The following is a 15,503-nucleotide window of genomic DNA, read 5'->3' as shown; positions in this document are numbered from 1 at the left end:
GGTGTTCTCATTAACATTCCTGTGATATTAGCTAATAACAGGTGACTATAGGACTTCTTTTGGAATAGAAAAAAAGCAAATCACAATAGCTAACATGGCCTACAACCTTTTGAAAATAAATACCTCTCAATATATCATTAAATATTCAAAATTATTTGACAAATAATTTTCCTTTAAAAAATGATACAATTTTCAAGGTTTTCTCATGGCCTGGTCATCTGATGATCCTACTAAATTAAGACTCACCTTTGTCGTCAGAAAATTATTATTTTGGCATCATGATACATAGTAGTATAACGATATATATCGCTTTCCCTGTATATTTTCTTTCTTATTTCTGAAATTAGACTTTAGAAACCAGCTTATATGATTCTGTTTATATTTTTAGGCTATTAATTAGACAAAATATTGATAAAGAAGGGAATTTCTGGTAAAGGAAAGAGATATTTCTTCCACACACATGCTTTTTATCTTAAGACCCTTAACTGTAAATTTTTCTTCTGCTCAACAAATGTGTTGTCATCTGCCTTGATGGCCTTGCCCAACATGTATACTAAGGCACGCCCTAGTGAAGTGGTCTGAGTCATTAGTGGCATGTGGGTTTCCATTACTCGAATTAGTGACTCAAATGGAACTTCTTGCATAGAAAAATAAAGTCCCCCACCCCAAATTCTTCTGCTAATGGCTGTAGGAATTTAATGATTTCACTATGTTCATTATCACCACCATTGTAAAGCACCAGTATCCCAGCAGCAAACCAAGAGAAGACTGTAACATGAGATCATAATTTCTAGCATAAATCAATCAGATCAAAAGAGGTTGGAGAGGAATGCAAAAAGTATTCTTGGAATATGTTCAAAATCCAATCATGACCAGTAATGCTCTGATTTACAGCATCTCCTGTCTGCTTGCTCTCTCATTTAAATGACCTATGCTTCCTTTTTAGAGTAAATGCTGGAAAGATTTCAAATAGGACAACATTCAACAGGAAGGAAGACATAAACAAAACCCAAATGGGTACTTGACAACCTTAATGCCTAAGCAACGTGGGTCAGAGTTCACTAGGTTATTTAATACAGCCATGCCAACTGGTTTATGTCTAGGGTCTGAAATAAATCAAATTGATCCTAAAGAAAATGGGACATTGGCTCTAAAAACAAATCTCCCCTTATTCCCTGGAATATGGAAGTTCATTCTGACTCTAGGACTTTGCATTCTCTGTTCTTTTTGCCTGGAATGCTTTTCCTTATAATTTCTCACTCATAATTCAAGCATCAGTGCAAGGGTTGGCATCCCTAAGAAATGTTCTCTGACTGAAGCCCCTCATTCATTTGTCTCTGTTTTACTTTTTCCATAACAGTTCCTACTGCAAGAAATTATCTTAAGTATTGATTTACTTGATTATTTGTTTATTATCAGTCTCCCTTTCCTCACCAGAATATACATTCTGTGAAGACAGGTACCTTTATCTGTTTTGCTCATCATTGTTTCCCAATGCTTTGAAGAGTGCCTGACATGGAGGCACTAAATAAGAGTGTGTATAATAAATGAATGAGAAAGAATGAGTATCTAGAGACAAAAATCCGTTGCTTCCATCCTAGTGTATTTGGCACTGAGTGAATGAAAGGCTGAAGTCATTCATTTGGTTTCTATGAAAAAAAAGCATTACTTTAAAATGAAATATGATAATTATCAAAAGAATAAATTGTAGTAAAATGGATAATATGGATAAAACTTGTTAACTATTACCATCCTGGAAGTTATTGTGATCATTTGTGATGCTGGGCTCAGTACAACATCAATAAAATGGGTCGCCTGAATTCCAGGACTAGGTTGGCTTGCGTGTATTAACAACATCAAGAAATTCTGTGAATTTCTGTCAATATTTCACAGAAAGGCTGGTTTTCTTTCCATGCTTGGCTCTCTGGGAGGGAGGAGGCAATATCGCATGGTGATTAGGTGTTGGACACTAGATTTAGTGGTCATGGTTTATTCCAGCTCTCTAGAAAAATGACTTTGTGAGTTACTTTACCTCCCCAAGCTTCTGTTTCATCTGTAATCATACAATACATACTTGTGTCTTAGTCTGCTTGGTTCACTATAACAAAATAACCACAGACTGAGTGCCTTAAATAAGAAAGATTAATTTCAAACAGTCTCAAGGCTGGGAAATCCAAGATCAGACTGTCAGCATGGTCATATTCAAGGTGAGGGTTCTCTCTCTGGCTTACAGTCATCTTCTGGCTGTGGCTTTAAATGGCAAAGAGACAGACAGAAGATTGGAAGCAATCTTTCTGACCTCTTTATCTAAGGGCACTAACCCTACCATGAGGACTGCCCCCTCATCATTTCATCTAAACCTAATACCACCTAAAGTCCCATCAAATTGGGATACCATCAAATTGGGGGTTAGGGCTTCAACATATGAATTTTGGAGGAACACACTCAGCCCATAACATCTCATGAATGTGTTATGAGCTTACATAAAATAACACATGTGCAGTGTTTAGGGCATTTCGAGTATATTATAAGCACTCTAAAAGTGTTAGCATCTATTAGTAAAACACATAGAATATTAATACGTTTTATACAGGATTCATAGAGAGTTTCTGAAGTAAAATGTAGATAGAAAGCTTATATGTTACATGTGAATTTTATTTCAGTTCAGGAAAAAACATGGTGATCCTATCACTTCACTTTCTGATTAAGATTCAGTTCATTTCAGGTGGTGAAACACATCATTTGGTTTACATTTACTAGCCAAGGATGATAAGGATGTGGTCCACTTTAGGGCCAAAGCAAGGGTTGTGGAAGGACAAATGGTAATCACCAGCTCTGGCTGGAGTTGCTTTGATTAACTCCCTGTGAGCTCAATAGACTGAAAAAAGCTTTTAAAAATGGTGTTTTGAGGGGCGCCTGGGTGGCGCAGTCGGTTAAGCGTCCGACTTCAGCCAGGTCACGATCTCACGGTCCATGAGTTCGAGACCCGCGTCAGGCTCTGGGCTGATGGCTCAGAGCCTGGAGCCTGTTTCCGCTTCTGTGTCTCCCTCTCTCTGCCCCTCCCCCGTTCATGCTCTGTCTCTCTCTGTCCCAAAAATAAATAAACGTTGAAAAAAAAATTTAAAAAAAAAAATAAATAAATAAATAAAAATGGTGTTTTGAAACCAATTCACACATTTTGGTTAATGATCACCAGCAGAGATGATGCAGAACAAAATACCCTCAGGGAACCCTGGTAATTTTTCAGTGGGTGCTCAAGAATTGACACGAAGAAAGCACTAGACAAAATTATGTGCAAGTACTAAATGGCAGTTAGAATCCACGACTTGAGAGGAAAAAATACCCATGTAAATATATGTCCCAAACTGGGAGAAAATCCGTATAAGAAGCCATTTGTTTTCCCTTGATATTGACACATATAACTAGAGGGAAGTCCCCTCACTTCCCAAAGTCCACGGTTCCTAGAACTAACTTTATAAGTATTCAAATAATATTGGGACACCTGCGTGGCTCAGTAGGTTGAGCTTCAACTCTTGATTTCTGCTCAGGTCATGATCCCAGAGTCGTGGGATCAAGCCCTGCACTGGGCTCTGCACTGAGGGTGAAGCCTGCTTAAGATTCCCTTTTTATCTCTCTCTGCCCCTCTACCACACTCACACTCTCTCTTTCAAAAATAAAAGTAAATAGGGGTACTTGGGTAGCTCAGTTGGCTAAGTGTCTGACTCTTGATTTCAGCCCAAGTGCTGATCTCATGGTTCGTGGGATCAAGCCCCACATGGGGCTCTGTGCTGACAGTGTGGAGCTTGGGATTCTCTCTCTCCCTCTCTCTCTGCTCCTTCTCAGCTCTCATTCTGTCTCCCTCTCTCTGTCTCTCTCAAAATATTTTTTAATTAAAAAAAAACAAAAAAAATAAAAGTAAATAAATAAGTAAATATTCAAATAGCATAGAAAGCATACTGTTGAGATATAAGGACTCAAAATGGAAAAATTAGTAATGACCCCAATTTTGTTTATATACTTGTATTTTTAAAACCTGGAAAATACAGCAGCATGCTAAACAAGAGGTCCTGGTATGATAATAGAAGCGAGTTTATTCCCTACTTTGTTAGGAAACATATGATTTGCTAATGAACATGTACTACTTTTATGATGAAAAAAATTGCAAACATTATTATAAAATTTTACAGCAACCTCATAAGTCAGGTAAAACAATGCTTATTTAAAGAATTTTTCAGTATTGGTATACTGTATCACAAGGAACTGTTTTCTCTTCATTGTTATCTGTGATAGTCATATCTAGATCATAAACTCCAAATTAGTAAAGGCAAAGGTTAGTCAAGCTGGCTCTATGATATTTGAGCTGTACGACATTTGTCCAATTTTATGACCTCTCTGTTTCCAGTTTTTTTCACGTATAAAATAGTAACAATTATACTGCCTACCTCAAAGAGTTGTGTCAAAAGACGGTAATAAGATCGCCTATTCCATTGGGTCACCAATTTGGTGAAGGATTTAGACTGAGACTAACACATAGTGAAAACTATTTAAATGTTATATGATGATACTGATGATGATGGTGCTGGTGGTGGTGGTGATTGCCTAGGGACTAATGTCATGGTCCTCAAAAGTTAGACAAAGTCCTGCTGCTTTGAATTACTTTTGTGATCTTAAATTATGTAACCACTTAAGATTGAGTACATACCCTTATCTACTAGAAGGGAACGATGATAGCAACCACTTGGCATCTTGTGAGAGTTAAGTGTGAATGTGCATGTATGGTGTGATTAATATGCAATCTGCCAAGCCCCTTCACATTCGGAGCAAAAGAATACCATCAGAGTTGGTATAATTCCTACAGGGTAGCATCATGCTTACCCAGTGTAGTTTCTCCTGTGTTACAAACTGAGATTGGGTTTAGTATAATTATGATGGGATTTATTTTTCTAAAAGGATCAAAGACAAGGTCATACTGATAGAATCTTCCCTCCCTAATACAAAGGCAGAGTGTACCATTTTTGAGCAAACATGATACAGTCTTGGTGAAATATACCAACATCCTGGAGATTTGGTAAGAAAGTTAGCCATGGCTATTTTGAAAGGAATTCCAGTTTGAGTTAGAACCAAACCTTCAGATCTTCTAGAAAGCCCACAGCATTGTGCAGAGCTAGTGATCAAGCCTAAGAGACCTTTTTTTTTTTTAAATTTATATATTTATTTTGAAAAAGAGAAAGAGAATGTGAGTGAGTGAGCAGGGGTGGGCAGAGAGAGAAAGAGAGAGAAAACCCCCAGCAGGCTCCAAGCCATCAGTGCAGAACCCAAGGTAGGGCTCAATCCTACAAACTGCAAGGTTACGACCTGAGCTGAAATCAAGAGTTGGACGCTTGACTGTCTGAGACACCCAAACGCCCACTGAGGAGACCTTCTTGAGGTGCTCCTCTTACGGTGCCCCTGTAGTGTCCACAGTACTGAAATGGACCAAGAGGATGAATCTTTAATTCATGTGGAGAGGAATGGAGTTTCCAAGGAAGCAGGAAGAGATACCAAACTGAGGGATTTTGAGAGAAGGATGTATGTTGGTAAAAGAGAAACTTGGAAGAGAAAGACAATGAGGATAAAGGAAGCAGACATTTCTTTTTGGAATGACTTCTTGATCATGAACCAGGCAGTACCTACCCCAGAAAAGTGCACTCTTTACCCTGATAATCATATGTTGAAATACCTATCGTGGACAGATAGACATATATAGAAGAATATAGAAGACATATATAAAAACATGTAAGAGTTTTCACTGCCACATTGTTGTAATAGTAGAACAAGGAAATGGTCTTCATTGCTACTAAGAGGACAATAGTTAGGGAAGCTAAGAATATTGACAGTATGGAATTCGGCAATCAGACAACAAAAAAACATAAAACACATCCAAATTGACAAGGAAGAGGGGCGCCTGGGTGGCGCAGTCGGTTAAGCGGCCGACTTCAGCCAGGTCACGATCTCCGGTCCGGGAGTTCGAGCCCCGCGTCGGGCTCTGGGCTGATGGCTCAGAGCCTGGAGCCTGTTTCCGATTCTGTGTCTCCCTCTCTCTCTGCCCCTCCCCCGTTCATGCTCTGCCTCTCTCTGTCCCAAAAATAAAATAAATAAACGTTGAAAAAAAAAATTAAAAAAAAAAAAAACAAAACAAATTGACAAGGAAGAAGTCAAACTTTCACTATTTGCAGATGACATGATACTTTATATAGAAAACCCAAAAGACTCCACCAAAAAATTGCTAGAATTGATACACAAATTCAGTAAAGTTGCAGAATACAAAATCAATACAGAAATCTGTCGCATTTCTGTACACCAATAGTGAAGCAGCATAAAAATATATCAAAGAATTGATCCCACTTACAATTGCACCAAAACGTATAAGATACCAAGGAATAAACCTAACCAAAGAGGTAAAAGATTTGTACTCTGAAAATTATAAAACACTTATGAAAGAAGTTGAAGATGACACAAAGAAATAGAATATTTAGAAATTTAAAAAATGCATTAACCTGGAAAAAATCTTAGCAAGCAAAATGCAACCATTAAAATCATTTTTGTGAAGAATGATTAATGATATGAAAAATATATACATGCATAAATATATATGTATGCATATATATGCAGAAAAGTAATAAACAGAATTACACGATACAGTATAATCTCAGCGACATAATTTTTAAATTGCACAGAAAAGAAGAACCAAGCTTTGTGCAGTGGCAGAATCATAGCCAATGAGGTTTATCTGAGGCGTGATTATTGCTAATAGAAAAAAAGAACCAAAACGTAATACCCATTAACAATGTTGCTTATGTTGCTTCCCAGTGAGGAGTTGTTGATTGATTTTTCTGCTCATTTACCCTGCTGAACCTCTGCTCTAAAAGATGCAGACCTCATAGGTCATTAAAGGCACAGAAGCGATCTTCATGGAAAGTGCCAAGAATGTTCAACATCCATACCAACTATATAAGGCAGTTCTTCTGACCCTGACCATGGTTCTTCTTCATATTGTTGCTGAAGTCAAGACAATGCTGTATTTTAGAGTTTAGAGGAGAAGCGATATGTTACCAGTATCCAGAGGTGTTTTCCTGAGCATCCCTTTATGGTGGAGCTGATTAGACTGTTGTGGCTCCACCTCTAATTACTGGCTGCATTTTGTGAAGATTAATTGATATGTCATTAGCAGAGAGAGAAATAGACTGGAGCATGCACAGTTCCACTGTAGTTGGAAATTACTTCTGGAGTGAAGATGCCACTGAATATTTTATCCTTCTTTCCTTGTTTTATTTCTCAGTAAAGTCTAGAAAACTTTGGAGTTTCTTCTGAATATTCCAACTTAATTATTTTTATTTATATTCATTAACTTTTATGCCTTTGCCATCTCCAATAATTCTTGTTATTAAATCCCTCCAACCCCCTCTGCCTTCACTCAAAACTCTTGGACCTACCCCCAGCAAGGAGTGAGACAGGAAGTCAGCATACACATTTTCATTTTTTCCCATTTCATGCCAAGAGCATGCTTCACTTTAATAATCAAGAAAACAGGTGATACATAGTCAACCAAACAATCACAAAGTAAAATTCTAAAAACATAAGGTGACTGAAGGTTTTCCTCAGATTTAGAAAGAAATATATTTTTATATATACATAAAATGAAAACAGACTTTTATACACAGATAAGTTAACTTGGAATATGCCTGGAGTCAAACAGAAATGTTAAAAAATTTATTCTAAGTTCTTTCACTTACATGTCCAACTGAATGCATTTTGAAGTAATCTTTCATTGACAACTGACTTTCTATGTAATTCCTGAGTCTATTAACTAGGGCTAAGCAGAGATTTTTTTATTTTATTTTTTAATTTTTTTTTCAACGTTTATTTATTTTTGGGACAGAGAGAGACAGAGCATGAACGGGGGAGGGGCAGAGAGAGAGGGAGACACAGAATCGGAAACAGGCTCCAGACTCTGAGCCATCAGCCCAGAGCCCGACGCGGGGCTCGAACTCACAGACCGCGAGATCGTGACCTGGCTGAAGTCGGACGCTTAACCGACTGCGCCACCCAGGCGCCCCAGCAGAGATTTTTTTTAAAATGCTGTTGAATCCACTTATCTTATTCAAAGATGCCAAAAGCAGAGTCTATAGGTTTACAGGAATTACTGATCTGTGTGCAATAATCATGAAAAATTCTCCCTGAACCCAATAAAATATTTATTAATAGAATCATAAAGTCATTGTTTTATTTCTAAATTCAATTGAGGACTCAGTGGAAAATTTTTAGCATTCTTGTTATTTTCTTACTATTTCAGAAAACAACTTTATTTTTATATCTCCCTCCTGCCCTTGATCTTTCTTGTAATCATAACATGTTGCAGAAAGACTTCTTAGCATCTCATAGCTCATAAGGCAACTTTTAGGAGGAGGAAAAAGAATGTTCCTTGTTGTAACAATTTCAGGGACATTCTTGTCATTTCCAGATAGAATTTTTGATAAACCATAAAACATTTTCTAACTGAATTTCGGTTGTTCATCTTCCTCCAGTCATGTTGCCCAACACCTACTTATGTGTCTGTTATTTTACTTCTAAAACAATAGACATTTTATATTTTGGTACTTTAGTTTGTGCCTTCAAATGAAATTGAATTCTGTAAGGACTGTCCAGGGACATAGCTACTTCCTCTCAATTTCCTAAATGTTCTGTGTATTCTAGTCCCTGTGACAGATTTTATATTTGTATCACTACACTGAATAGTTCTTCTCAAACTTTTGTATAGATTATGTGTCTACTGGGGAATAAATTCACTGCATTGAAGCAAATACCAGGTAATACTGTCTATTTAACATTCTAAAAATGCTTAGGGACATGTTAAATGAAGTTCTATAGAACAGCGATCGTATATTGCCTATTAGGGTAGAGTTTAAGAGCTAATTACATATTCATCCATGCTTAGTTACTGAACCATAGAAACACCTAAATAAGCAGTTTGGAGTTATCCAGTGTGAAATAGATGTCCTATTAAGACTAATTCAAAGCATAGCAAAAAAAAAAAAAAAAGGCTTTGTTAAAAGTAAGGGTAAAATAGAAGCAAATATTTTCTTTTAATGGCTAATGGAGCCAAATGCAGTTAAGCTACCAAGTGCAGCATGTTCTCTGCTAACTGTTGTGTTTTCCTGTTCACCAGAAAATTATACATCAAATTAGAGATTATTGTTAGGAATTTACATACCACCTGTTTTTATTTCCATTAACATTTCCTTTTAAACATTTTCTTTATACCTTCAGTCCTTATTACAGAAGCATTAATGTTTTTACCTTTTAGAAACTTGAAAGTAATGTAATTAGGAATCCTATTATTCCACCCCCAATGCTTCTTGGGGCGTGTTACCCACACTCATGAGCGTTCCTAATGCAGCACTGTCATTTATAAAACAAGGATACTCAGTGTTTTATTTGGCTGTCTTTGTTTGAGAAGTTTTGTGTAGTGTATCATGGTCTAAATGCAAAGTTTACTCCCCGGTCATTAGCTCTGATTATTAGCTCTGAGTGGACAGAACTGTATTACTTAAATTAGTGATTATACAGTTTCTAGGGCAAAGCCCTGACTTCAATTGTTTAACCGATATCCCTCAACCACTCACCGTTTTCCTGAGGTTAGAAGAGATATTCATAGCAAAGTGTCTTTGATGCAGTAGCTATGAATATAGAGAAAATGAAAAGTGCATGCCCAATGATAGTAGGAGATGATCGTCTTAATGTTCCAGCTTTGCCATTCACCAGTGCCACCACCGATACTCATGATCTTCAGGAGCACGCTGAAATTCTCTGGACCTCAGCGACTCATTTTTATTGTATTTTATAGAAGCACCAAGTCTATAACAGGTTAGAATAAAAAGAAACTCTCCCTAGGTTATTATTTGAGAAACAATATTACCTACATTATCACCAAGTTTCTTTGAGTAACCTCATTGTCTTCACTCTACCCAGTAACCAACAGGGCTGAAATATTAGTGCTCATAATTATATTAAACCTGAGAAGAAAGATTTCTGCAGAGACCCACAGCCCCTCTTAATTGCAAAACCACCCATAGATTCTCAGTTCCCTTAAGAAGTGAAGAGAGCTGGTCAGTGGGAGGGCACAGAATGTTCCTGTTCAGATCCCCTCCACATTGGTCATCAGTGTGGATTTCTTAATTCATCTTATCCTGTACATCAGTCAGAAAACCAAGCAAAAGTTAATAAAATTAATCTGAATAGCAACTATACTCACACTGTAACATGGATGTGCAAAGAGAATCTGCCTTCATTCCTTGAGACCAATCTTATCTTCCTCAAAGGCCCCTGAACCTTGGGTAGTAAAGGAAGAAGATCGCCTTTAATTAGTGCAGTACAGCCTGATGCAATAATGTAATGCTTTTAAACAAAATATGCAGCCACTCAGAATTTACATCTCTTTCTCCTGGTGGAGGTTGTGGCTCACATGACCTCATAAGTAAAGGAAATCTTGCATCCTCCTGTTGTCCTCTGATTCCTTTGGTTTCCATGGTGATGTTTTGTTCCGCTGGTTGCTGCTCATCTGGGAGACAGCCGGCGGCTTCTGTCAGCTCCTGGTTCTCTTGTGGTGGTGAGGAACTGAAGGCCTGACCCCAGCAAGCATGGCCTGTCCACATTCCTGGCCCCAGGCCTTACTTTAAACCCCCAGCAGTTCTGAGGAAATCAATATTTTTTTTTATGTCTGTTACTCATTCTTAACACATCAGTGTGAGAAGATACGGAGCTCTGCGCTAAGAGGAAAGAGAAGACCTTTTCCTTATATGAAAAAGCCTTCAAGTCTATTGTCAAATATTGCAAAACCTGTGTTGAATGCTTTTCAACCTCATTGTGGCAATTTATTCCCACTCTTGTGCCCATCTCATCGCCTCAGACCAAAGGGATGCCTCAGGCTAGTCAAAGAAAATGGCAAATAGCGGAAAAGCAAAAGACCTATTCATATTTTACTTACAAATATGAAAATAACTGAAAAGCTTAAAAGAAACGCAACATATTTCATCTCTCTTTTTCAGTTCATTTAGTAGCCCACTCAAGAAAGCGAAAGGACGAGGGGAAGAGACTGAAGAGTCCCCAGGAGCTGGAAAGTTATTGAATCAGTGTGACCAGGAGAGTAAGTCATCCACAGCTCTGTAATCTGGGATTGTAAAAGTAAACTTCCAATCCACCCAAACTCCCCCATATCCCTAAGGTTGTTTTTTCAAACTATTTGTGAGAATCCCTGATCTGTACAGTGGTAAACAAACTAACAAACAAACAAACAAATAAACACAACTTCAAATTAAACGTGATTCTGATTTTCTAGAAAATTGTAGAGATCATAACATGAGAAAATGTGTGTGTGTGTGCGTGTGTGTGTGTGTGTGTGTGTGTGTGCGTGTGGGTATACCATTCTCTTTCTCTACTGAACATTCTATGCAGCTATACTTTTCCCGAATGTACTGCAGCATTTGAGAGCACTTGCTCATTCTTTGTATCTTTTATTTCCTCTATATTTCCTCTGTGTCTTTCTCTCCCGGAAAGTCATATAAATCTGTTTTTTTCAATACCTTTTTAAAAAGATTTTGTCAAAATATGTTTTAAGAGGAAAACCTGTATTATATCTTTTTATTTTCTAGATGTACATTTAAGTTGATGTTTCTTTTATAGTAAGCTTCCACCCCTGGGAGTAAGGTAATAAATGTCCTAAATGTGTCCCAACTTGCCCTAAGCCTCTTGCACATAACAATTCTCAGAGAAATGTCAGTGCAATGTTTTCTGCCCCATTGATGGATATTTTTTTTTCTGGGGCTGCAATAAAAAGCACCACAGAATGGGTGGCCTAAACAACAAGAATTTATTGTCTCACAGTTCTGGAGGCTAGAAGTACAAGCTCAAGTTTTGCTAGAGTTTGTTCCTTCTGCAAATTGTGGGGGGAAATCTGTCCCTTGCTTTTCTCTTACCTTCTTGTGGTTTGCCGGAAATCTTGGGTTGTTGGGTTTTGTTTATTTGTTTTGTTTCATTTTGTTTTTTTGGCTTGTAGATCTCTTCCTGCATCTTCATATGGTATTGTCCCTCCGTATATTTCTCTGTGTCCACACTTCTCCCTTATAAGGAGGATACCCGTCATGTTAGATTAGGGCCCACTGTTATGACCTCATCACAACTGATTATATCTGCAATGATTCTGTTTTCCACTAAAGTCACAGTGTGAGGTTTGGGGGTTAGAACGTCAACACATGAATTTGGAGGGGCGCAGTTCAATTCATAGCACCGTGCATTCCACGGAGACACAGAGTTGGATGGTTCAGGCGTCCACCTCAAAGACTGTTTTCAGAAAGAGTTCTTTGTACCATATCCTCTTGCACATAAGCATTTGTGGTGTTCCTGTACTTAACCCAGTTCATGAAAAGGAAGGGGAGTTCTCATCTCCAAAATCATCTCAGACTCCTTCTTCAAGGTGCTCTGAGCATAAAAACTGGGTAATTACACTATCAATCTCTTTTTATCAAAACTATTTGTAAGCCAAATGCCCTGCGGAAACAGGCATTCACTTCCCTGTTTATAGACTGAACTGTCTTTGGAGGGCTTCTTCTAACCAGAGAAACATGTTAATCTGACCAGAAGGAAAAATGATTCTCAGGAGAATGAGTGAGTGCCCGCTAATGTGAGATCCGGGAGCACAGTCCCTAGCCCTAGGTCTGGGACAGAGTGGACTCTCAGTGTTCATTGAGTGACCTCGTTGACTGAATGATGGGTGTAACCAGGCTAAGAACACATGAAGTGCAGATCCATGAAGGAGAAATGAGAGCTTCCCCTGTAAAGAGTACAATATATACATAGAGAGAGATCTGCTATGGCCTTTTGATATCACCCTGCCACGACAGACTACTTGGGAGCTGTTCTATTGTCATCTTAGATTTCTTTCAATACCGCTGAGTCCTATCCTTGAATTTTACAAATAAAGAAACTAAGTGCCAGAGAGGTTTAAACAGGTGGATTTGCTTACTATTAACATAAAGGTCAGTACTAAAATCTAAGCCTCTGAAAACCCCATCAATTCTTCTATACCAGCAAGTGTCCTGATTTTTTCTCATTCTTCCACCTAGGTTAAGTTGCACAGTTATGGGCACCATTTGGAGCTGTGTCATGACAAAGACTGTCTCTTCTTGACCAAATTTCATATTCTGAGCCATCTTCTAGATCCCTACTGTTGGACTTCCCTGTTCGTCTTTGCATTGCCTGGTCTTAGAAAGAATCCTCCCAAGTTGACTTAGCCAGAATTCTCACCCTTGATATCTGATCGCCATTGATATCTGATCAAATTCTTCATCTCCATCATCCCCCAGATGGCATCTAATCACCTTGGCAGCCTTCAGCAAGAATCCTGTTAAGTCAGTTTACCCAGAATCCCACCTTTACCCCTAATGTCTACTTTTAGTAATTTTCCATCCACTCTACTCCTTGATTAGAAATCTCCACTAGTCCATTCAGGGCTCTGGATTGAGCCCAGTTGTATACTGAGGTCTCTCTTCCTCTACTGCAATAGTTTCTGATTAAAATCTGCTTCCATCCCTTTAACTACTATCCAGCTCTGGTTTTCTCTGACAGTCAGCTTTCTGGAGTTCCTAATGTCATCAGTAAGAGTTATTATTTTCCCGCAGGTGAATGTGTGTGTGTTTTTGCGTGTGTGTATATTTTTTTTTATTCTCAGAAATACCCGTATCACCTACAATAAACTTAATTATAAAGCATCTAACTTAACTGGTCAAGTTTATACTACTAGCATACTAGACTCCACAGTCTCTCTTCTTATAATTGTAGTTAGTGCCTTCACTCATTGATAAATTAGATTTGGGTATCTTTTAAGGGGAAGAACTACATATCATTTACCATTGTTATCAAAGGCTGACCCATGCTGATCCTTGAATAAAAATTAGTTGAAAATATAATTAATAAAGTATGGATGAATGGATGTGTAAATGAATGTATACGTGAATGATGTTTCTGTTCTTTAATACCAACACACGAATTGAACTATAGTTATTATAACTCTTTATTCAATATCCAAACTACTTCAGAGGGAATAAATGCCACCACATTTAGTTAAAGAGGGTGGATTTTAGAAGAAAATTAATACAGACACGACGGTAAGTAGCCAGCTACATGTCCTGAAAAATCACCTTTTGCTCAGCTATGCCTTCACATAGTACACTTTTCACTACATTCATATGGACTTGGTGTTGAGGGTACGAGCAAGGTTTTATATTCTTACTCATTTCTGTTGTAGCAGAAGTCTTCAAGGACAGTGACATGGTCTTCTCTTTCTGTTGTCTCCATAGCGACAAGAACTCTGCCTCTTGTGTCTGAGATACGCTGTTGACTGGATCTTACATCCAAGGTTTACTCTGGTGAGTAATGCCCTAGCCAAATAGCATGGATAGAGAATGGCACATTTTGTCTAGCAGATTTCAGCAAGTATTTTGTGTGATTCCTTGATTTCTGGGCTTTTGTCAATAATTCTGTAATCATGAAGTTTAGGGGCTTTGGCTTCACTCTATAAAAGACAAATCCTATGTAACGACAAATCCTACTGGAGGCTGCAGTATGTGGTAAGCAATTGTCTGCATGTTCTAACTTAAGGAATACTATCCTGTTTCCCTAACACTTTGATTGCTGGAAAATTCCTTCATTTGAATTTAAATGTCTCAGCTAAAAACCCTGTGAGGATAACACAGGCACATAATCAAAAAAATGGGTCACTGTGTAGGTACGACTCTGACTGAATGGAAAGAACGAGGTCAGTGTTCTAATGAGAAGTATTGGGTGGATCACTGCAGTGGGATTAGGCATCCAAGGGCAGCCACAAGATATGGGGTTCTTGGAAAGGGCAGTGGCATCCAAAAATAGAAAAAGTGTGAAAAAAAGACTGATCGGAGGAAGACTATTTTACACTTTCCCTCAAACATAACCTGAGAACTACTAGCTTTCCCATATTCTGGTGAATGATAAGAAAAACACTCATTTTCATCTCTAAAACAACTTGGCAAATGGTTTTCAAGAAGTTCCTTGCATGACCAATGCAGAGAGAAATTGCTTCACAAACTAGGATAGCAGGAACCAAGTTTATGTAATTTTCGTATTCTCCTATACCCACTACCCCATCCCCTGCCAGAGAGAGAGCGAGAGAGAGAAAGGGAGAGAGAGAGAGAGAGAGAGAGAGAGAGAGAAAATACAGGTATCCATCTCAGGTGTATAAAACCATAGTAAGAGAAAGGAGAAATGAGTATATTATTGTTCCCATTAGGCCTGCTTTCCTATTTCTATTTGGCCTACTCTGATTTCTTATTCCAGTGTTCATGGATAAGAAGGGAGGCAAAATGAGTTCTGCTCTCAAATGTAACTGTCGCCACAATCTATAATGGATCCTGACCATTTCCAGCTCTCAGACTTCA

At 38.1% G+C, this 15,503-nt stretch overlaps 1 protein-coding gene and 1 pseudogene across 5 annotated transcripts in view; both read left to right on the top strand.

Moving 5' to 3' along the window:
• Positions 1 to 15,503, top strand: part of LOC147572031 (uncharacterized) — a 602,793-nt gene that overhangs the window by 383,166 nt on the left and 204,124 nt on the right. For 4 of the 5 annotated variants that reach the window (XR_015246948.1, XR_015246949.1, XM_086695886.1 and 1 more), the window contains exon 6: positions 14,391 to 14,459. Coding sequence is in view for 2 of the 5 variants with exons in the window: in XM_086695886.1 (XP_086552012.1) it covers positions 14,391 to 14,459 (69 nt within the window). In the remaining 3 variants the exon portion in view is untranslated. Of the gene's footprint in view, positions 1 to 11,084; positions 11,183 to 14,390; positions 14,460 to 15,503 lie in introns of all 5 variants that reach the window. The other variant, XR_015246950.1, reaches the window with a different exon arrangement.
• LOC112859809 (U4 spliceosomal RNA) lies at positions 6,730 to 6,812 on the top strand (annotated as a pseudogene).

The sequence above is a fragment of the Puma concolor genome, chromosome F2 (assembly GCF_028749965.1).
Source record: "Puma concolor isolate L17-30 chromosome F2, mPumCon1.1.hap2, whole genome shotgun sequence".
Classification (NCBI taxonomy): Eukaryota; Metazoa; Chordata; class Mammalia; order Carnivora; family Felidae; genus Puma; species Puma concolor.
This window is presented reverse-complemented; position numbering and strand designations above follow the sequence as displayed.